At 43.3% G+C, this 23,767-nt stretch overlaps 1 protein-coding gene across 1 annotated transcript in view; it reads left to right on the top strand.

Annotated features, from left to right (window-relative positions):
• Positions 1–2,154: 2,154 nt before the first annotated feature.
• Positions 2,155–23,767, top strand: part of LOC118387435 (synaptic vesicle glycoprotein 2C-like) — a 74,821-nt gene continuing 53,208 nt past the window's right edge. Inside the window, exons 1-2 of the mRNA XM_035775779.2 lie at positions 2,155–2,356; positions 19,910–20,921. Coding sequence (XP_035631672.1) covers positions 20,303–20,921 — 619 coding nt within the window. The 5' untranslated portion in view covers positions 2,155–2,356; positions 19,910–20,302. The remainder of the gene's footprint in view (positions 2,357–19,909; positions 20,922–23,767) is intronic.

The following is a 23,767-nucleotide window of genomic DNA, read 5'->3' as shown; positions in this document are numbered from 1 at the left end:
AATTAATGAATATCACTTTGAACTATCCCCTCTAACCTCAACCGAGAGAGAGAGGGAGAGAGACGGACAATTCTACAAAAGACACAAACTTTTCACCAGCGATCAAGATGACACACTGAGCGTAAATATATATATTGATTGCAATTGTTCCCGAAAGAGTGAGCGTTCATGTGTAAAGGATAAGCATTTCAATTGTTATAATCATTAACTGTAGTGACTTCTTAGTCTACCCCCACTTCACCTTTTGTCTAACAAGCCGCCATGCCCGTTTAGCCTCTAGGGCACATTCTCCTATCATTACATTTACCTTGTTTGTTTGTTTGTTTGTTTATGCATTTCTGTGAATTACTTAGTTAGTAATAAATAAATGATTTAAGACAATTGATGTATGGATGACTCATAGTGAAGACTGGATTCGTGCAGATAACCAACAATATATGACGTTTGGAATGAGACTTACGTGAGGTAAAGTAAATTATTAATTAATTCGAAGACTAATTGATCAGATAAAATATCTGAAAAGTTATTTTAGGAAATTATAACTTTGTAATCTGAATATTTTTCCTTGGTGCCCCGACTTCCTAGTTAATTAGTTACGTGATTAATCAGTTGATCGCTTAATAACTAATTATAGAGAATCTTTGATTAAAAACTATCAGTCTTCAGTTAATGATAGTAAAGACACGACACCTATGTGTTCCTCAGTGTTGTCCCTCAGTATTCTCAGAAACCTTGAGTCAAAACGTGACAGAAGGACATGTCAGGGCAAGGATTAAGCGGGTTAGTCTATGAACAATAATTCAACAATGTTAGCTAGCCCACTGAACAGCATTTCAAGATTATTACACCACACAGTCTTAGAAAATAGGTGCTGAACAAAAATATAAATGCAACATGCAACAATTTCAAAGATTTGACTGAGTTACAGTTCATATAAGGAAATTAATTAATTAATGAGTCCTTAATCTATGGATTTCACATGACTGTCGGTTACAGATATCTGCGTGCTCGTTCAACACCACGGTCTTGACCTGACTGCTGTTTGGCCTTGCAACCCACTTCTGTGGGCAAATGCTCACCTTCGATGCCCACTGGCACGCTGGAGAAGTGTGTCTTCACAGATGAATCCCGGTTTTAACTGTACTGGGCAGATGGCAGACAGCATGTATGGAGTCATGTGGGCGAGCGGTTTTCTGATGTCAACGTTGTGAACAGAGTGCCCCGTGGTGGCGGTGGGGTTATGGTATGGATAGGCATAAGCTACAAACAATGAACACAATTGCATTTTATTGATGGCATGTAGCAAGGATCTGTACACAATTCTTGGAAGCTGAAAATATCCCAGTTCTTCCATGGCCTGCATACGCACCAGACATGTCACCCATTGAACATGTTTGGGATGCTCTAGATCGCCGTGTACAACAGCGTTTTCCAGTTCCAGCCAATATCCAGCAACTTCACACAGCCATTGAAGAGGAATGGGACAACATTCCACAGGCCACAATCAACAGCCTGATCAACTCTATGCGAGGGAGATGTGTCCCGCTGCATGAGGCAAATGGTGCTCACACCAGATACTGACTGTTTTTATGGTCCACGCCCATTTAAGGTATCTGTGACCAGCAGATGCAAATCTGTATTCACATTCATATGAAATCCATATATTAGGGCATCTATCAGCATAGTAGTGGCCAAGCTGCTGGAGTGACTTCTCTCAAAATATATATACATCATTGTTATACATCATTCCTGTGTATGATGAATACACTTTAAATACGACTCATTCGCAAGTTGTATGATTCAGATTGAGTTTCAGCCAACTTCAATAGGTCTACTTAAACAAATTGTAAAAAGGAATGCACAACCAGTCGGATAGTTTATGCAGTTATCATTTGACCTCAAGACCAACTGTTCGATGTTGCAGCCTATCCTCTTATTTATCTGCCTAATTTGGTTTCTTTATTTTTGAATATACTCGCAACGTAACCGACAGTGTTCCCTCCAACACTCAACCCTCCCCAGCATCAGATACCATACAGATTGTTCCATTACACGGGATTACCCACTTCACTGGTATACGATTATTGATTTCATTCTTCCTAGTCCCTCATATACAGCACACCCCCATCCCCTCTCTCTTTCTCTCTCAGGGTCCTCTCCTCTTTCTTTGAGTACTGCAGAGGAACGGTTGCAACTCCGAGGAGAGGAGAGCGGGAGAAAAGAGAAAGAACCCTCAGCGCGCGGCCACCAACTACCGACATTGCTGTGTCGCGAGGGAAACTAAGGCATATCTACTGGAAAAGCACACAGCTGGCTCCCCGCGATGTTGTAACGAACTGCCCGTTTTCTGTAGTCGGTGAGTATCTCCCCCCGTCTTTATACTTGAATTTGACTCAATCTCTTTGATGCAAACCCTGTGTATTGTGAGTGGGCTATCCCCGTGATCTTTGCTCGGTTTACAGTAGGATAAATGTAGATTTGAAATGTGTATCGAACCGTACTCACATTAGATTAGCTCATCAATAACTATAAATATTTGCTATGTATACTACGACATGTATAGAATACGATATCATTAATAAACAGGCTTCGCGTTTGCATATTTGAGGGAAACTTAAAAGGTGTCAAGTCTCTGAACTTCCAACGTTGTAGGTATTTGCGCATGCTGTGCCCTCGATGTAACTGCTGTTGTAGTGGGACACCTGATCAACACGTTTCATCCCGCTGAGATCACATTACCGCGCATGAATGAATTAGATATGTAGCTGTACTTATGTAGGCTACTCTAGGATACATGGAATACTTAATTTAATTTATTCAGTAGGCTTATATTTATGCTGATTAGACTAATGGTTCTACAAAAATGTAGTTGATCAATTAACGAATGCGCACAACCCTTTCAAATAAATAAACTTTTTGACTGAAAGATAAAGAGTTAAAAAACACAACACATGTGTTTATGCCTTATAAATCCCTGACACCATCTCGTGGGACTCATCAATCAATCACCATAGGATATTACACTGAATTTGTATTACCCTTATCCGGCTTCACCTCGGACACACACACACACACACACACACACACACACACACACACACACACACACACACACACATGCAGAAAGGGAACAGATCCATCAATTACAGCAGAGAGAGAAAGAGGGGGCGAGAGAGAGAGGCAGAGAGAGAAAGAGGGGGCGAGAGAGAGAGGCAGAGAGAGAAAGAGGGGGCGAGAGAGAGGCAGAGAGAGAAAGAGGGGGCGAGAGAGAGAGGCAGAGAGAGAAAGATGGAGCGAGAGAGAGAGGCAGAGAGAGAAAGAGGGGGCGAGAGAGAGAGGCAGAGAGAGAAAGAGGGGGCGAGAGAGAGAGGCAGAGAGAGAAAGATGGAGCGAGAGAGAGAGGCAGAGAGCGAAAGAGGGGGCGAGAGAGAGAGGCAGAGAGAGAAAGAGGGAACGAGAGAGAGGCAGAGAGAGAAAGAGGGGGCGAGAGAGGGAGGCAGAGAGAGAAAGATGGAGCGAGAGAGAGAGGCAGAGAGAGAAAGAGGGGGCGAGAGAGAGAGGCAGAGAGAGAAAGATGGAGAGAGAGGCAGAGAGAGAAAGAGGGGGCGAGAGAGAGAGGCAGAGAGAGAAAGATGGAGCGAGAGAGAGAGAGGCAGAGAGAGAAAGAGGGAATGAGAGAGAGAGGCAGAGAGAGAAAGAGGGGGCGAGAGAGAGAGGCAGAGAGAAAGATGGAGCGAGAGAGAGAGGCAGAGAGAAAAAGAGGGGGAGAGAGAGAGAGGCAGGGAGAGAAAGAGGGGGCGAGAGAGAGAGGCAGAGAGAGAAAGATGGAGCGAGAGAGAGAGGCAGAGAGAAAAAGAGGGGGCGAGAGAGAGAGGCAGAGAGAGAAAGATGGAGCGAGAGAGAGAGGCAGAGAGCGAAAGAGGGGGCGAGAGAGAGGCAGAGAGAGAAAGATGGAGCGAGAGAGAGAGGCAGAGAGAGAAAGATGGAGCGAGAGAGAGAGGCAGAGAGAGAAAGAGGGGGCGAGAGAGAGAGGCAGAGAGAGAAAGATGGAGCGAGAGAGAGAGGCAGAGAGAGAAAGAGGGGGCGAGAGAGAGAGGCAGAGAGAGAAAGATGGAGCGAGAGAGAGAAAGAGGGAATGAGAGAGAGAGGCAGAGAGAGAAAGAGGGGGCGAGAGAGAGAGGCAGAGAGAGAAAGATGGAGCGAGAGAGAGAGGCAGAGAGAAAAAGAGGGGGAGAGAGAGAGAGGCAGAGAGAGAAAGAGGGGGCGAGAGAGAGAGGCAGAGAGAGAAAGATGGAGCGAGAGAGAGAGGCAGAGAGAGAAAGAGGGGGCGAGAGAGAGAGGCAGAGAGAGAAAGATGGAGCGAGAGAGAGTGGCAGAGAGAGAAAGAGGGGGCGAGAGAGAGAGGCAGAGAGAGAAAGAGGGGGCGAGAGAGAGAGGCAGAGAGAGAAAGATGGAGCGAGAGAGAGAGGCAGAGAGAGAAAGATGGAGTGAGAGAGAGAGGCAGAGAGAGAAAGAGGGGGCGAGAGAGAGAGGCAGAGAGAGAAAGATGGAGCGAGAGAGAGAGGCAGAGAGAGAAAGAGGGAACGAGAGAGAGAGGCAGAGAGAGAAAGAGGGGGCGAGAGAGAGAGGCAGAGAGAGAAAAATGGAGCGAGAGAGAGAGGCAGTGAGAGAAAGAGGGAACGAGAGAGAGAGGCAGTGAGAGAAAGAGGGAACGAGAGAGAGAGGCAGAGAGAGAAAGAGGGTGCGAGAGAGAGAGGCAGAGAGAGAAAGAGGGAGAGAGAGTTCGATGCTGCTACAAATAGTGCTGGTTTACTGAGTAATCTGCGGAGAGAGGAGCAGTCCGAAGATAGAGGAGGATGGAGAATTGATTACCGACCACAATGTCAGGACAAGACAGAAAATCACATCACAGGATGCATTTTGCTACAAAAGTCCGGCCGGTGATTGATGACCTTCCCGACCGGGTTTACTGTGGCCATGCAGTGCAGCCTGCGCACGACTTCACAGAGCTGCGTTAGTAAAGGGTGAATCTGCGCTACTTGAAGACAGAGAGGGAGAAAGACACTGGACAGTGCCCAGTACTGCTATCTCTCCCTCCATTGTCAATGGCTGAACATACACAACTATCAATCGGCCCAATATCTCTCTTTTTTACTGTAACATTGGCTGTGTGACAGTTTGATGGAGACCAATTCTAAACATTTTAGACAATTCATTATGGGAGCTTGAGCAGGACTGAACATGGCATATTGACATTTCCCTGGCTCAGCTATACAGGCAGGGGTGTGTCCCAAATGACACCCTATTCCCCATATAGTGCCCTACTTTTGACCAGAGCCTCATGTGCTCTGGTCAAAAGTAGTACACTACAGTACATAGGGATCAGGGTGCTTTGGGACAGAACCAACCTTAACTCAATGTTGACTTCAGGTTGGAATAAAGGGAATGTGTATTTTCACCTGCTTATCTTTGGAGTTCAGGCATCATAAAAGAAAATCTTATCCAGCTCATTTATTTTATTTCAACAAAGCCTTAATAGCAGTAAAATATCAATAGCCTATCGGTAGCTAGATGTAACAGCCTGCAATTTATTGGTTTGAAAAATGTGCAATTTATCAACTCATGAGTAGATTGTTCCATTGATATAGTCACATTTAATGTAATTACTTTTGCAAACTGATATAAAAGCCATATATGGGTACAACAAATTACAGATTATACAAAGACCTTAAAAGAAATACACACATTGATTGTTTTAACAGCTTTCTTATTAGAAGAATGTTGAATGGTCTTAATGTACTGCTCAAATTCCTTATAGAAAACACGGAAGAGTGTTTTTTATTACTGAATTTACATTTATGAATATGACATTTTGACATTAGCACAATTAGATTCATGAGGTAAAATTGTTTTTATTTATCTTTATTATACTTAAGGAAACCGAGCAGCACATTCTCTCATAACAAACAAAAGTTATCAAGAATATTAACAATTATAAAACTGTGAAAATCTTTCCATAATTGTTTTACATGTAGACAATGCCAAAATAAATACGAAACTATTTCTGGATGCTCATCACAAAAAGTACAGTCAAAGTTAATGTCTTTTTTGAGTTTCTTCGGGTAATGATTTGCAGGGTAATACTTATGGATCATTCTGAATGAGACCTTTGACCTGGTTAACTAGCAGGTATTTGTGTGGTAATAACCAGACTTTTTTCCAACAGATATTAGCGACCAATGTATTCCAGTAAGTTGTGACATAAGGAATGGATATAATATCCCTTTGAAATAAAGCACGTATAGATCTGTTGTTCTGAGGGAGCAAGGAGAAACATATTTTCCCTATTGGAGAGTCAACTGGATTAAGCGAGGGTAGGTCAAGAAGGTGAGGTCTGGCTACACCACTAAATAACATGAGAGTTCCAGATGGAATAGCGTCAAGGACTATGGCGAACTCTCTAGGTGTTACAAGGATATTGTAACGAGATAACAACTCCTCATAATTAATTGAGTAACAATCCTTCTGTATTAAAAATATTGACTCACCAGCAGGATATGATTATTGAACCAGTTCTTGAAAAATAAAGACTTGTTTCTATACAAAATGTCCTTATTGTTCCAAATGAAATACCTATGTGGGGAAAAATTATGTTTATATATTAATGACCACGCTAAGAATACTTGTCTATGAAAAGGAGATAATAAGGATAAGGATAAGGAGGTAATATAAAATTGAGGCCACCAAGACGGGAGAAGATATGAGGGATGAAATATAAATTGAAGTTTGATTCTTTAAGAAGTATTATTCAAAGTAGGAAAATCAAAAAAATGGAGACCACCATATTCATATGAGTTCATAATGACAGATTTCCTAATATAATGTGTACGATTTTTCCAGATGAAGTTGAAAAGCACCTGGTCAACCGCTTGACCAATTTTGTTGTCAAGATATAGGGACTGGGCTGCATAAGAATGTCTGGAGATACCTTCAGCTTTAGAAAGCAATACTCAACCTTTCAAGGATAAATCCCTCTGCAACCAAATGGTTCAACTTCTTTTTGTCTTTTTCAATAATAGGTATAACATTTTATGAGCATCTTTCCTGTTGATCCTTACATCCCAAGGTATCCTAAGGTAATCCCAAGGGATGTTACTTTTTCCTTGACTGGAATATTGCATATAAAGGGTATCACACAGTCTTTAACAGCAAACAATTCATACTTATTAAGGTTTAGGCAAAGACCAGATGCTTTGGAAAATATATTTATCACACCGACTGCTCTAGGAATCTGGTCAGCATCTTTCAGAAAGAAGCAAGCTGACTTATGATAATACCTCTGTCAGCAATAGAGATCCCTTTATATCGCTGGATTTAACAGAACTTGTAAGAAGTTGGGTTGCAAGCAGGAAGAGGTCATTTCCAAATCAAATCTTGGAGAATTGCCATGCTTTAATTGATTTGAACTGTTCCCATTCATATAGGAAATGCAGGTAAACCCACTGTTCCTAGGCCGTCATTGAAAATAAGAATTTGATCTTAACTGACTTGCCTAGTTAAATAAAAGTAAGATATATATATATAGATATTTAAAGCTGTGATCTTTGTAATTACACTTTCTTCTTCAGCTCTCCTCGTCTTGGCAAGAATACTCTCATATTTTCTTAAATATTTTCCAACCTCATATTTAAAAAGCTCACAGTTATTAAAAGGCTAAGCTGTGTCTCAATATATTTCATTTGTGATTTTCATGAATAGGAATATTTTCTAGGAATATTTATGTCTGTTGCGTTATGCTAATTAGTGTCAGTCGATGATTACGCTCCCGCATGCGGGATGGGGAGTCACTAGAGGTTAACTGACTTGCCTAGTTAAATAAAGGTATAAAATTATTATATATATTTTTCTTAAACGGAAATCGGCGCCCAAAAATACAGATTTCCGATTGTTATGAAAACTTGAAATCGGCCCTAATTAATCAGCCATTCCGATTAATCCGTCGACCTCTACTTTGTTCCAAAAGTGTGTAATTAAATGGTTTATCTCCATCTTGACCAACTCATGTTTTAATATAGAGTTATTAAGCTTCCAGTAGGATGCTCTGCCAAGGCCATTATCAGAGATAAAAAATGTAATGTCAATATAAATAGCTCTATGGGGAGTGTCAAGGATGTTAACAGAAATACCCTGTTAAACAAAACATTTAGACACCAGCCAAAAATCTATGCGTGATTGTGTGGAGGCTTATTACTCCAAGTGAAAGACTTGTCATTAGGAAACTTTACTCTCCAAAGATCTATAATATCAAACCTTTCCATAACCTGCCTCAAACTTGTATTCATAGCAGTGGACTGTCCCGGAGGCCATCTATCAATTAAATTATTCGGCAAAATATTAAAATCCCCACCTACTATAAGTAAAGCATTCAGGAACTTGGTTAGCCAATGGAGAACACACTTTTCTAAAGATTCAAGTAAGTGATAATTTTCAAGTTTGGAATTGTAACCATAAATGTTGGTAATAATAAGGATGATGTTGTTACAGTTGATAACAAGACAAAGTAAGTGACCAAAAGGGTCACAGTCGGAGTGCAAAATACTTCCATTGAAATGATTCTTTAGAGTGATAACTCCAGCAGAGCGTTCAGAGCCATGAGAGAGACATACATCATTACCCCACTGAGATCTCCAGAAGTTGACGTCGCTAGCAACTGAATGAGACTCTTGAAAAAAACATAAATCTGTTTTAAGCTGTTTGGCAAATAAAAATTATGCTTTACATTATTTCTTAACCCCCTAGCATTGAGTGAAACTATAGACAACGACCAAGTGGAATAGAGAACAAAGTACTATGAGGTAAACAGCAATCGCAAATCGAAAAAGAATGAAACGAAACCAGGGTTGCACACCAAATAGATATAAATAATTGAGTGAGAATAGTTTTAGCATAACAGAGCTAACTGCCAGAACAAGAAACAACAAAGAGCTTGCCCACTGCCTATACTACAGGTAAAAATATCAGAAGTGAGAGAACAAATCAAATAGTAAATATCCATTACTCCAGTAGTCCTGTGCAGTTAGAGCAAAGGTTAAATCACCTTAGAGCCGGGAATGGGATCTGCTCACATCAGAGGTAGCTATCTAGGTAGCCTATGTTGACCACCAAGCACAGCCTATGACAGTCCTGAAGGACGAATGTTGATGTCAGATCCTTTGATGAAGGCGCGCCCTCCGATGAAGTAAGACGCTTTCGAGAGGTCTTCAGCAAACCGCAGATTGTTGTCGCGTAGGAAAGTAGATTTCTTGGCTGCTTTCCAAATGGCTTCCCTGTAGATCTGTGATGTGAACTGGAAATGACACATCTGGGCTTGGAGTCACCCTGCCTTCTCGTGCCGAGGCGATGTACAGTGTCGACAAACTCTGCTAGCTTAGCCTTCTCCACAGGTAGGATAGCTTGGCAGACTTTGATGGTCTCTTGCCGGAACATTCTCCCAAACTGCTTTGGGAACTCCATACAGTCTCGGATTCCTCCATCTGGAGTAGCTTTCGATTTCCGCGATTCTTCTTTGGCACAAGTCCATCTTTCCCTCCTCCTTTTCGACACGCTTTTCGATGTGGGCGACCTTCTTCTTAACAGCCCTGATTTCCATGCATGCAAAGTCAACTGTTTTTTTAAAGCCCTCGATTTTCATTGCGTTGTCGCCAACCATTTTCTCAATGGCATCGGACCTTGCATTGATGAGCCTGGAAAGAGTGGCGATAACATCCTTTATTGGCAGTGGCATCTGGGCCCAGTTCAAACATGCCTTTCTTGGAAGCTAGAGGTTTGCTTGGGGTTATAGGCAAAGAAGGGAAATCCTCGTCTGACACTCTTAAGTGTCATAGAGTCTGTCAGACCAGTATAGTTGTGTCAATCAAAGCATTTGCCTCCTGTGTAACGACATTGGATGATGCCTGAGCATTGCTAGCTGACGAGGTAGCCATAAGATTTCTCTTCTGTCAGAGCGCTGTGACATTTTGGAAAATCTCATCTTAAATCATCAATAACCTGGTGTTTTTTGCAAGCAAAATATTAGTTTGGTAGTTCAAAACAATACACTTTTCACTATCTTTCAAAAGTTGGTATGCAGCTCCAGGATCAAGACCTCATGATGTCACAACCTGCCAGCTGACCACTGGACTGGAACCAAGATGTCTCTCCCCTGCTGATAGAGAGGTCATGAACTCTGGGACACACACACACACACACCACACACACACACGGTCCTCAGTGCCTCTATGAAACCGGCTAGGGCATCCATGGTGGGTCTCCTACAGCTGCTGTCCAGTCAACCCACACAGCCATCCATCACTAAATTGTTGCTGTTGGTGGGTTTGTCTGTGTGTGTTTGTTTGGGTGTGTACAATTAGAACTTACAGTAAATTGTATACTGGTGTGCGTTTCTGTGTGAGACTGCGTGTTTTTGTCAACAGAGGGACTTGTCAGTGTGTGTGTGTGTCTGTGCCTGTCTATAGCAGAACGTAAACTATAAACTGCTGCGTGTGTATGTGTGTGTCCGTGCCTGTCTATAGCAGAACGTAAACTATAAACTGCTGCGTGGGTATGTGTGTGTCCGTGCCTGTCTATAGCAGAACGTAAACTATAAACTGCTGCGTGGGTATGTGTGTGTCCGTGCCTGTCTATAGCAGAACGTAAACTATAAACTGCTGCGTGTGTATGTGTGTGTCCGTGCCTGTCTATAGCAGAACGTAAACTATAAACTGCTGCGTGTGTATGTGTGTGTCCGTGCCTGTCTATAGCAGAACGTAAACTATAAACTGCTGCGTGTGTATGTGTGTGTCCGTGCCTGTCTATAGCAGAACGTAAACTATAAACTGCTGCGTGTGTATGTGTGTGTCTGTGCCTGTCTATAGCAGAACGTAAACTATAAACTGCTGCGTGGGTATGTGTGTGTCTGTGCCTGTCTACAGCAGAACGTAAACTATAAACTGCTGCGTGTGTATGTGTGTGTCTGTGCCTGTCTATAGCAGAACGTAAACTATAAACTGCTGCGTGGGTATGTGTGTGTCTGTGCCTGTCTATAGCAGAACGTAAACTATAAACTGCTGCGTGGGTATGTGTGTGTCTGTGCCTGTGCCTGTCTACAGCAGAACGTAAACTATAAACTGCTGCGTGGGTATGTGTGTGTCTGTGCCTGTCTATAGCAGAACGTAAACTATAAACTGCTGCGTGGGTATGTGTGTGTCTGTGCCTGTCTATAGCAGAACGTAAACTATAAACTGCTGCGTGGGTATGTGTGTGTCTGTGCCTGTCTATAGCAGAACGTAAACTATAAACTGCTTTGTGTGTGTCCGTGCCTGTCTATAGCAGAACGTAAACTATAAACTGCTTTGTGTGTATGTGTGTGTCCGTGCCTGTCTATAGCAGAACGTAAACTATAAACTGCTTTGTGTGTATGTGTGTGTCTGTGCGTGAGTGGAGTTCGGAGTTGGCAGCTCGAGCGTGAGCGGTTAGCACGGGGAAACCATTTCTGATGCTACTGCCGTATCCTGCAGCTACCTAGATTAGTGGATGGTGTCGTTCCTTCCTGAAACATCCTAATATGGAAACATCTCCCCCTTGCACACATACACCACATTCTCTCCTTGAGGAATACCTGGGTAGTGTTCAGAAAGCACCAAACAGGAGAAAATGTTTTTAAATGGAGGAGGTAATACATCGCCAATCCTGATTTTTTAATTTAAAATAAATAAATAAAAGTGTTTTATCACACTCCGTTTTCGTGTTTACTGATCATGCTATGTTTTCCTGTTTACTGACCATACTATGTTTTCCTGTTTACTGATCATGCTATGTTTTCCTGTTTACTGATCATACTATGTTTTCCTGTTTTCTGATCATGCTATGTTTTCCTGTTTACTGATCATGCTATGTTTTCCTGTTTACTGATCATGCTATGTTTTCCTGTTTACTGACCATACTATGTTTTCCTGTTTACTGATCATGCTATGTTTTCCTGTTTACTGATCATGCTATGTTTTCCTGTTTTCTGATCATGCTATGTTTTCCTGTTTACTGATCATGCTATGTTTTCCTGTTTACTGATCATGCTATGTTTTCCTGTTTACTGACCATACTATGTTTTCCTGTTTACTGATCATGCTATGTTTTCCTGTTTACTGATCATATATGTTTTCCTGTTTACTGATCATGCTATGTTTTCCTGTTTACTGATCATGCTATGTTTTCCTGTTTACTGATCATGCTATGTTTTCCTGTTTACTGATCATGCTATGTTTTCCTGTTTACTGATCATGCTATGTTTTCCTGTTTACTGATCATGCTATGTTTTCCTGTTTACTGATCATGCTATGTTTTCCTGTTTACTGATCATGCTATGTTTTCCTGTTTATCATGCTATGTTTTCCTGTTTACCTGATCATGCTATGTTTTCCTGTTTACTGATCATGCTATGTTTTCCTGTTTACTGATCATGCTATGTTTTCCTGTTTACTGATCATGCTATTTTTCCTGTTTACTGATCATGCTATGTTTTCCTGTTTACTGATCATGCTATGTTTTCCTGTTTACTGATCATGCTATGTTTTCCTGTTTACTGATCATGCTATGTTTTCCTGTTTACTGATCATGCTATGTTTTCCTGTTTACTGATCATGCTATGTTTTCCTGTTTACTGATCATGCTATGTTTTCCTGTTTACTGATCATGCTATGTTTTCCTGTTTACTGATCATGCTATGTTTTCCTGTTTACTGATCATGCTATGTTTTCCTGTTTACTGATCATGCTATGTTTTCCTGTTTACTGATCATGCTATGTTTTCCTGTTTACTGATCATGCTATGTTTTCCTGTTTACTGATCATGCTATGTTTTCCTGTTTACTGATCATGCTATGTTTTCCTGTTTACTGATCATGCTATGTTTTCCTGTTTACTGATCATGCTATGTTTTCACTGATCATATGTTTTCCTGTTTACTGATCATGCTATGTTTTCCTGTTTACTGATCATGCTATGTTTTCCTGTTTACTGATCATGCTATGTTTTCCTGTTTACTGATCATGCTATGTTTTCCTGTTTACTGATCATGCTATGTTTTCCTGTTTACTGATCATGCTATGTTTTCCTGTTTACTGATCATGCTATGTTTTCCTGTTTACTGATCATGCTATGTTTTCCTGTTTACTGATCATGCTATGTTTTCCTGTTTACTGATCATGCTATGTTTTCCTGTTTACTGATCATGCTATGTTTTCCTGTTTACTGATCATGCTATGTTTTCCTGTTTACTGATCATGCTATGTTTTCCTGTTTACTGATCATGCTATGTTTTCCTGTTTACTGATCATGCTATGTTTTCCTGTTTACTGATCATGCTATTTTTCCTGTTTACTGATCATGCTATGTTTTCCTGTTTACTGATCATGCTATGTTTTCCTGTTTACTGATCATGCTATGTTTTCCTGTTTACTGATCATGCCTGTTTACTGATCATGTTTTTTCCTGTTTACTGATCATGCTATGTTTTCCTGTTTACTGATCATGCTATGTTTTCCTGTTTACTGATCATGCTATGTTTTCCTGTTTACTGATCATGCTATGTTTTCCTGTTTACTGATCATGCTATGTTTTCCTGTTTACTGATCATGCTATGTTTTCCTGTTTACTGATCATGCTATGTTTTCCTGTTTACTGATCATGCTATGTTTTCCTGTTTACTGATCATGCTATGTTTTCCTGTTTACTGATCATGCTATGTTTTCCTGTTTACTGATCATGCTATGTTTTCCTGTTTACTGATCATGCTATGTTTTCCTGTTTACTGATCATGCTATGTTTTCCTGTTTACTGATCATGCTATGTTTTCCTGTTTACTGATCATGCTATGTTTTCCTGTTTACTGATCATGCTATGTTTTCCTGTTTACTGATCATGCTATGTTTTCCTGTTTACTGATCATGCTATGTTTTCCTGTTTACTGATCATGCTATGTTTTCCTGTTTACTGATCATGCTATGTTTTCCTGTTTACTGATCATGCTATGTTTTCCTGTTTACTGATCATGCTATGTTTTCCTGTTTACTGATCTATGTTTTCCTGTTTACTGATCATGCTATGTTTTCCTGTTTACTGACTGATCATGCTATGTTTTCCTGTTTACTGATCATGCTATGTTTTCCTGTTTACTGATCATGCTATGTTTTCCTGTTTACTGATCATGCTATGTTTTCCTGTTTACTGATCATGCTATGTTTTCCTGTTTACTGATCATGCTATGTTTTCCTGTTTACTGATCATGCTATGTTTTCCTGTTTACTGATCATGCTATGTTTTCCTGTTTACTGATCATGCTATGTTTTCCTGTTTACTGATCATGCTATGTTTTCCTGTTTACTGATCATGCTATGTTTTCCTGTTTACTGATCATGCTATGTTTTCCTGTTTACTGATCATGCTATGTTTTCCTGTTTCATGCTATGTTTTCCTGATCATGCTATGTTTTCCTGTTTACTGATCATGCTATGTTTTCCTGTTTACTGTCATGCTATGTTTTCCTGTTTACTGATCATGCTATGTTTTCCTGTTTACTGATCATGCTATGTTTTCCTGTTTACTGCTATGTTTTCACTGATCATGCTATGTTTTCCTGTTTACTGATCATGCTATGTTTTCCTGTTTACTGATCATGCTATGTTTTCCTGTTTACTGATCATGCTATGTTTTCCTGTTTACTGATCATGCTATGTTTTCCTGTTTACTGATCATGCTATGTTTTCCTGTTTACTGATCATGCTATGTTTTCCTGTTTACTGATCATGCTATGTTTTCCTGTTTACTCATCATGCTATGTTTTCCTGTTTACTGATCATGCTATGTTTTCCTGTTTACTGATCATGCTATGTTTTCCTGTTTACTGATCATGCTATGTTTTCCTGTTTACTGATCATGCTATGTTTTCCTGTTTACTGATCATGCTATGTTTTCCTGTTTACTGATCATGCTATGTTTTCCTGTTTACTGATCATGCTATGTTTTCCTGTTTACTGATCATGCTATGTTTTCCTGTTTACTCATCATGCTATGTTTTCCTGTTTACTGATCATGCTATGTTTTCCTGTTTACTGATCATGCTATGTTTTCCTGTTTACTCATCATGCTATGTTTTCCTGTTTACTGATCATGCTATGTTTTCCTGTTTACTGATCATGCTATGTTTTCCTGTTTACTGATCATGCTATGTTTTCCTGTTTACTGATCATGCTATGTTTTCCTGTTTACTGATCATGCTATGTTTTCCTGTTTACTGATCATGCTATGTTTTCCTGTTTACTGATCATGCTATGTTTTCCTGTTTACTGATCACAACCCTGGTTGGATCTGAAAATATGTCATTCCCGTACCACCTGTCCTGAACTGTTGTCTGTTCTATATCACAGTGCAGATGAAGGCCTTTTTATTTTTATTCAGCTTTACATTTTATGGGACAAATCTCTCCTTCTCTGTGATTCACTGTGTGTGTGTGTGTGTGTGTGTGTGTGCGCGAGCGTGTGCTTTTGTGCATGCACGTGTGTGATTAATGAAGATGGCTGTGTGGCGTCAGCGGGCCATGACAGCCCCACTATGAGGAAATCATTTGTACCTCTTAGCAGGCTCCTGATTCCAGCCAGCAGGAAATGTGCATATTGCGTAAAACGCACCGTGAGCCTATAATAACCATAATCACTGTGCTAAGCACAGCAGCAACGCTACGCAGGGGCATATATAGCAGAACTATGGGTGGATGGATGTGTGTGTGAAATCTGCATAAGTGATTTTGTGACCATAACTTTGTCAGTGTGTGTGTTTATGCTGATGTACCATATACAGTACATTCACAGTGTTATCTGTGAATCTCATGGTGCACAGCGACGACTTATGTCAACATTAAGGGCCATTAGCATATTAACTATGTGTAGGAAGGGATGGATCCACCATCATACAGTGAAATGAAATGCCAACAGACCGACAAGGCCTCTTAAGTTGCGGATCGCCTTCTGAGCAGCTAACCGATCGCTGCAGCTGTACACAGTCTATCTGTAAATAGCCCATCCAATCTATCTACCTCATCCCCATATTGTTTTTATTTACTTTTCTGATTTTTTACACACCAGTATACGACTTGCAGATCATCATCTGCACATCTATCACTCCAGTGTTCATTTGATAAATTATAATTACGTCGCTACAATGGCCTATTTATTGCCTTCCCTCCTCACGTCATTTACACACACTGTATATAGACTTTCCCCCCCCTATTGTGTTATTGACTGTACGTTTGTTTATTCCATGTGTAACTCTGTGTTGTTTGTGTCGCACTGCTTTGTTTATCTTGGCCAGGTCACAGTTGTAAATGAGAACTTGTTCTCAACTAGCCGACCTGGTTAAATAAATGTGCTGTCCTGCCAGACTCCACTGAGCCATCAGACACTGTTAGAGAAGCTACATTACTGTCATATGGGGACTTGTCTAACGGGAAGGGAACACTGGTTGTGTCCCAAATGGCACCCCTATTCCCTATATAGTGAACTATTTTTGACCAGGGTTCATAGCAATATGTAGGGAATAGGATGCCATTTGGTACGCAGTCTCTGAGACTGCTCTCTCTCCTCTAGATGGTCCAGATGAACAGGAAGTAGAGATAGCTGGGGGGTTGTTTGTTGTCTTGGTGTTGGATTATTGTTGTCTCTTTGTTTGTTGTTACAGTGTGGTTTACCTGTTTTATCAGACTGAGTTGATTTGGTGGAATGAAGTAGGAAGAGAACATACTTATAACATGCCTGTGGTGCACACACGTCACATACTTTACACCTACTGTTCACATACTGTACACATGCATATGGGCACACACACTCACGGATATATAAAGTTGCGTTTTACCTTCACACACACGACTGCAAACATCCCCCCTCAGAACAACGCTGCTTTCCACTGTATTTGATGGAAGCAAAATCTCCAGGGCTGGTTGAGTTTGTTCTAGACCCCATGGCTGGTTGAGTTTGTTCTATACCCCAGGGCTGGTTGAGTTTGTTCTAGACCCCATGGCTGGTTGAGTTTGTTCTAGACCCCATGGCTGGTTGAGTTTGTTCTAGACCCCATGGCTGGTTGAGTTTGTTCTAGACCCCAGGGCTGGTTGAGTTTGTTCTAGACCCCATGGCTGGTTGAGTTTGTTCTATACCCCAGGGCTGGTTGAGTTTGTTCTAGACCCCATGGCTGGTTGAGTTTGTTCTATACCCCAGGGCTGGTTGAGTTTGTTCTATACCCCAGGGCTGGTTGAGTTTGTTCTATACCCCAGGGCTGGTTGAGTTTGTTCTAGACCCCATGGCTGGTTGAGTTTGTTCTATACCCCAGGGCTGGTTGAGTTTGTTCTAGACCCCATGGCTGGTTGAGTTTGTTCTATACCCCAGGGCTGGTTGAGTTTGTTCTATACCCCAGGGCTGGTTGAGTTTGTTCTAGACCCCATGGCTGGTTGAGTTTGTTCTAGACCCCATGGCTGGTTGAGTTTGTTCTAGACCCCAGGGCTGGTTGAGTTTGTTCTAGACCCCATGGCTGGTTGAGTTTGTTCTATACCCCAGGGCTGGTTGAGTTTGTTCTAGACCCCAGGGCTGGTTGAGTTTGTTCTAGACCCCATGGCTGGTTGAGTTTGTTCTATACCCCAGGGCTGGTTGAGTTTGTTCTAGACCCCATGGCTGGTTGAGTTTGTTCTATACCCCAGGGCTGGTTGAGTTTGTTCTATACCCCAGGGCTGGTTGAGTTTGTTCTAGACCCCATGGCTGGTTGAGTTTGTTCTATACCCCAGGGCTGGTTGAGTTTGTTCTAGACCCCATGGCTGGTTGAGTTTGTTCTATACCCCAGGGCTGGTTGAGTTTGTTCTAGACCCCATGGCTGGTTGAGTTTGTTCTATACCCCAGGGCTGGTTGAGTTTGTTCTAGACACCAGGGCTGGTTGAGTTTGTTCTATACCCCAGGGCTGGTTGAGTTTGTTCTAGACACCAGGGCTGGTTGAGTTTGTTCTAGACCCCAGGGCTGGTTGAGTTTGGTCTAGACCCCCAGGGCTGGTTGAGTTTGGTCTAGACCCCCAGGGCTGGTTGAGGTTGGTCTAGACCCCCAGGGCTGGTTGAGTTTGGTCTAGACCCCTGGGCTGGCTAAGTTTGTTCTATAACCCAGGGCTGGTTGAGGTTGGTCTAGACCCCTGGGCTGGCTAAGTTTGTTCTAGAACCCAGGGCTGGTTGAGGTTGGTCTAGACCCCTGGGCTGGCTAAGTTTGTTCTATAACCCAGGGCTGGTTGAGGTTGGTCTAGACCCCTGGGCTGGCTAAGTTTGTTCTAGAACCCAGGGCTGGTTGAGGTTGGTCTAGACCCCTGGGCTGGCTAAGTTTGTTCTAGAACCCAGGGCTGGTTGAGTTTGGTCTAGAACCCTGGGCTGGCTAAGTTTGTTCTAAGAACCCAGGGCTGGTTGAGGTTGGTCTAGACCCCTGGGCTGGCTAAGTTTGTTCTAGAACCCAGGGCTGGTTGAGGTTGGTCTAGAGCCCAGCTTCAATGCACCTGCTAGCATGATAGATTCATCCTGATGTCTTATCAAAGCCCTGGGACCAGAGGTTAGCACAAACACCATACATTAATTAACCTGTCATCTGCCTATAAATATACAGGGGACTCACCCGGCACTCACATCTCAGACTCACCCCTCAGCCCAGTCTCACCCCTCAGCCCAGTCTCACCCCTCAGCCCTGCCTCACCCCTCAACCTAGCCTCACCCCTCAGCCCAGCCTCACCCCTCAACCCAGCCGCACCCCTCAACCCAGCCTCAGCCCAGCCCAGCCTTACCCCTCAACCCAACCTCAACCTTCAACCCAGCCTCACCTCTCACCCCACACTTACCTTCAGCCCCACCCCTCAACCCAGCTTCACCCTCAGCCCCGCCTCGTCCCTCAGCCCAGCCTCAGTACTCTACACTCTACTCCACTTGAGTCCTGGGACATAAACAGATATCATGCCAAAACAGGTTTTGGAGAATTTATCCAAGATAGATAATACTGTGTACCATCTAAAATAACTCCACTGGAAATAATGTTAGGATATGTGTCCTAGGCTCTGTTAAAATAACATTTGATTTGTTATATGATGTCTGAGATGCTGTCTGTCAGCAGGCTGTGGTGTTGGGGGCAGGGTGTTGCTGGTGAGGCCTGATGTTTTGACAGGCCCTCTGAGATCCTCAGTCACAGTGTCAAGTAGTCACAGAGGAGGACGCCAGTCCCACACCACATGACATGTACTGGACTGTAGTATACTATAGCCTGGCCTGGGAGCAGTACATAGATTCCTGGAAGAAAACAGCAGAATACATTGAGCTAGATGGAATGGAACACAAAGGCTCAGACAGAATATACAGGCTCTAGACCAGTCTAGAACGGACACAGAATAATAGATAACAGAACTTGACGGATCATACAGACCTAGATGGAAGTCATAGACCCCAAACAGAAAACACGGGTGTCTCCGAGGCCCATTCCAGTCAGAGGGTGCATGGAATCTATCCACTTTTATGTATCCCCTTCTCTCTCTTTTTTGGCCTGTTTCCGCCTTTTACATTCATTTCTTTCCATTGACCTGACAGACATATCCACTGATATTGTTGAGGAAGATTTATAGCGTACACGGAAGGCCTCAAGGGTTCCTCACTAACTACCGGCAGAAATAGAACACTGCAGAAAACCTGATTGTGGGAACTTATATTGACAAAGGGAACCTGAACACTGCTGTATCCAAATCATTGTCCAGTTCAAAGAAGGTGATATGGGTTCCGTTTAGGGTATTAAGGTAAGTCTTAAATGTATTACTCTCTCTCTCCACAGACAGATGAGCTGTGACCAGATCTAACCACAGTCTGCATGGTGATCTATATTACTGGAACTCAGCTGTCTTCACCGCTCAACCTTGTGACTGCTCCCATCCCACTGCCATAGAGATCTGCTCTTCCTCACCACAGCAGCAACAGCTAGCGATCCAACGCTAGCAGCATTTGAACCACCTCCAAACTTACTGTGGTTTGCTGCAACTGAATTGCCATTCAGTAACTTACACTGATACTTCAGAAGAAAGTAAGCAAGTAGGCTAACGTAAATTAAGTCTCTGACAGTTAAGTTGTCCTCCACTGCAGCTCTTTTGCAGAAATTCTTGCCAATGAGAATTGGTTCCCAACTGACCTAGCAGGTTAGATAAAGGAGTTAGAGTTACGAGTTAGTGAGATGGATGAGTCGTACAACAACAGGATGTCGCTGGTGAAGGGCGCCAAGGACATCGCCAAAGAGGCCAAACGCCATGCCGCCAAGAAGGTCAGCAAGATCGTGAACCGCGCCACGGAAGAGTACTCCTCCCAACGCAACTACAGCCAGTTCCAGAACGAGGACAAAGACAATGACTACACGTTCTACACACAGCCCGACAGCAATGGCCACTTTCCCTGCAGCCGCACCACCAACGACGAAGATGGCGAACACTACGCCAGTGACACCACAGAGGGTCACGATGATGAAGATGAGATCTACGAGGGGGAGTACCAGGGGGTGCCTGCTTACACTGACAGGAAGCCCAGGGAAGGGCAGGATTCTCTGGGTCAACCTGTCTCAGACAGCCTGAGGGACCGTAAGGAGCTGGAGCTGGAGAGGCAGGCAGACGAGGAGGAGCTGGCCCAGCAGTATGAGCTGATCATGCAGGAGTGTGGCCACGGCAGGTTCCAGTGGCAGTTGTTCATCGTGCTGGGCATGGCGCTGATGTCAGACGGTGTTGAGGTGTTTGTGGTGGGGTTCGTCCTGCCCAGCGCCGAGACTGACATGTGTGTTCCCAACTCTGGAGCTGGGTGGCTAGGTAAGTGTGTGTGTGTGTGTGTGTGTGTGTGTGTGTGTGTGTGTGTGTGTGTGTGTGTGTGTGTGTGTGTGTGTGTGTGTGTGTGTGTGTGTGTGTGTGTGTGTGTGTGTGTGTGTGTGTGTGTGTGTGTGTTGGTAGAAATAGGGGCAGCGAGGTGGTTGGATGACATTTACAAATGTATTCTCATTACGTTAGAACAGGTTGGGTTGTCATGGCACCAGGTATTTGGATGCCTGAGTAGAGAGCTGTGTGTGTTCTAAGTGTCTACAGAACCAGAAATTCCAAGGCCACACAAACCCATATGCAGTTAACATGTTTTCTTGCTCACTTTTCCTGTCTGTCACCGTCATCATTCTGAGGTAGTGGTGACTCACCCTAATGAAACGGAGAAACCGTTTGAAGGCTTTGGAACCCTGAAATAGCCTTCTGGTACAGTGTAGGTCTGATTGTCTTGCCTCATCATGGCTCTGTATGAAGGTCATCCACACTGTTAGTGGAGAAGAGCTCCTAATTCACTGTCTGGTTAAGAAGAGAGCGAAAGAGAGAGGGAACGATAGAGAGAGAAAGAGAGGGAATGATAGGGAGAGTCAGAGAGAGAGAGAGAAAGAGAGAGGGAACGATAGAGTCAGAGAGAGAGAGAGAGAGAGAGAGAGAACAATAGTCAGAGAGAGGGAATGATAGAGATTCAGAGATAGAAAGAGAGAGGGAACGATAGTCAGAGAGAGAGAGAAAGAAAGAGAAAACAGTCAGGTTTATATGGTTCTGAAATGGCTTGAGACAAAGAGAGGCATAATGACTGAGACATGCAGGAAAACACTTTTCTTTACCTGCTATTCTTCATTCTTTCTATCCATTCCCTTCCCTCTCTCTTTGTTTCCTCCCTCTCTCTTCCTATCTCATTACCTCTTTATTACATCCCCTCTCTATGTTTTTCATTGCTGTGGGACCTCCGCTCTTTATTAGTGGTCCTTCTGTAGCTCAGTTGGTAGAGCATGGCGCTTGTAACGCCAGGGTAGTGGGTTCGATCCCCGGGACCACCCATACGTAGAATGTATGCACACATGACTGTAAGTCTCTTTGGATAAAAGCGTCAGCTAAATGGCATATATTATTATATTATTATTATATTATTACATCCCCTCTCTATGTTTTTCATTGCTGTGACACCTCCGCTGTCTTCAACCAGGATCTCAGCGATCACTGCCTCATTGCCTGTATCCGCTACGGAGCCGCAGTCAAACGACCACCCCTCATCACTGTCAAACGCTCCCTAAAACACTTCCGTGAGCAGGCCTTTCTAATCGACCTGGCCCGGGTATCCTGGAAGGACATTGACCTCATCCCGTCAGTTGAGGATGCCTGGTCATTCTTTAAAAGTAACTTCCTCACCATTTTAGATAAGCATGCCCCGTTCAAAAAATGCAGAACTAAGAACAGATACAGCCCTCGGTTCACTCCAGACCTGACTGCCCTCGACCAGCACAAAAACATCCTGTGGCGGACTGCAATAGCATCGAATAGTCCCCGCGATATGCAACTGTTCAGGGAAGTCAGGAACCAATACACGCAGTCAGTCAGGAAAGTTTAGGCCAGCTTCTTCAGGCAGACGTTTGCATCCTGTAGCTCCAACTCCAAAAAGTTCTGGGACACTGTGAAGTCCATGGAGAACAAGAGCACCTCCTCCCAGCTGCCCACTGCACTGAGGCTAGGTAACACGGTCACCACCGATAAATCCATGATTATCGAAAACTTCAACAAGCATTTCTCAACGGCTGGCCATGCCTTCCGCCTGGCTACTCCAACCTCGGCCAACAGCTCCGCCCCCCGCAGCTCCTCGCCCAAGCCTCCCCAGGTTCTCCTTTACCCAAATCCAGATAGCAGATGTTCTGAAAGAGCTGCAAAACCTGGACCCGTATAAATCAGCTGGGTTTGACAATCTGGACCCTCTATTTCTGAAACTATCCGCCGCCATTGTCGCAACCCCTATTACCAGCCTGTTCAACCTCTCTTTTATATCGTCTGACATCCCCAAGGATTGGAAAGCTGCCGCAGTCATCCCCCTCTTCAAGGGGGGAGACACCCTGGACCTAAACTGTTACAGACCTATATCCATCCTGCCCTGCCTATCTAAGGTCTTCGAAAGCCAAGTCAACAAACAGGTCACTGACCATCTCGAATCCCACCGTACCTTCTCCGCTGTGCAATCTGGTTTCCGAGCCGGTCACGGGTGCACCTCAGCCACACTCAAGGTACTAAACGATATCATAACCGCCATCGATGAAAGACAGTACTGTGCAGCCGTCTTCATCGACCTTGCCAAGGCTTTCGACTCTGTCAATCACCATATTCTTATCGGCAGACTCAGTGGCCTCGGTTTTTCGAATGACTGCCTTGCCTGGTTCACCAATTACTTTGCAGACAGAGTTCAGTGTGTCAAATCGGAGGGCATGCTGTCCGGTCCTCTGGCAGTCTCTATGGGGGTGCCACAGGGTTCAATTCTCGGGCCGACTCTTTTCTCTGTATAAATCAATGATGTTGCTCTTGCTGCGGGCGATTCCCTGATCCACCTCTACGCAGACGACACCATTCTATATACTTTCGGCCGTCACTGGACACTGTGCTATCTAACCTCCAAACGAGCTTCAATGCCATACAACACTCCTTCCGTGGCCTCCAACTGCTCTTAAACGCTAGTAAAACCAAATGCATGCTTTTCAACCGATCGCTGCCTGCACCCGCATGCCAGACTAGCATCACCACCCTGGATGGTTCCGACCTTGAATATGTGGACATCTATAAGTACCTAGGTGTCTGGCTAGACTGCAAACTCTCCTTCCAGACTCATA

This window comes from Oncorhynchus keta, chromosome 9 (assembly GCF_023373465.1).
Source record: "Oncorhynchus keta strain PuntledgeMale-10-30-2019 chromosome 9, Oket_V2, whole genome shotgun sequence".
NCBI classification, from domain to species: domain Eukaryota; kingdom Metazoa; phylum Chordata; class Actinopteri; order Salmoniformes; family Salmonidae; genus Oncorhynchus; species Oncorhynchus keta.
Note: the sequence above shows the minus strand (reverse complement) of the source record. Positions and strands in the feature narration are given on the sequence as shown.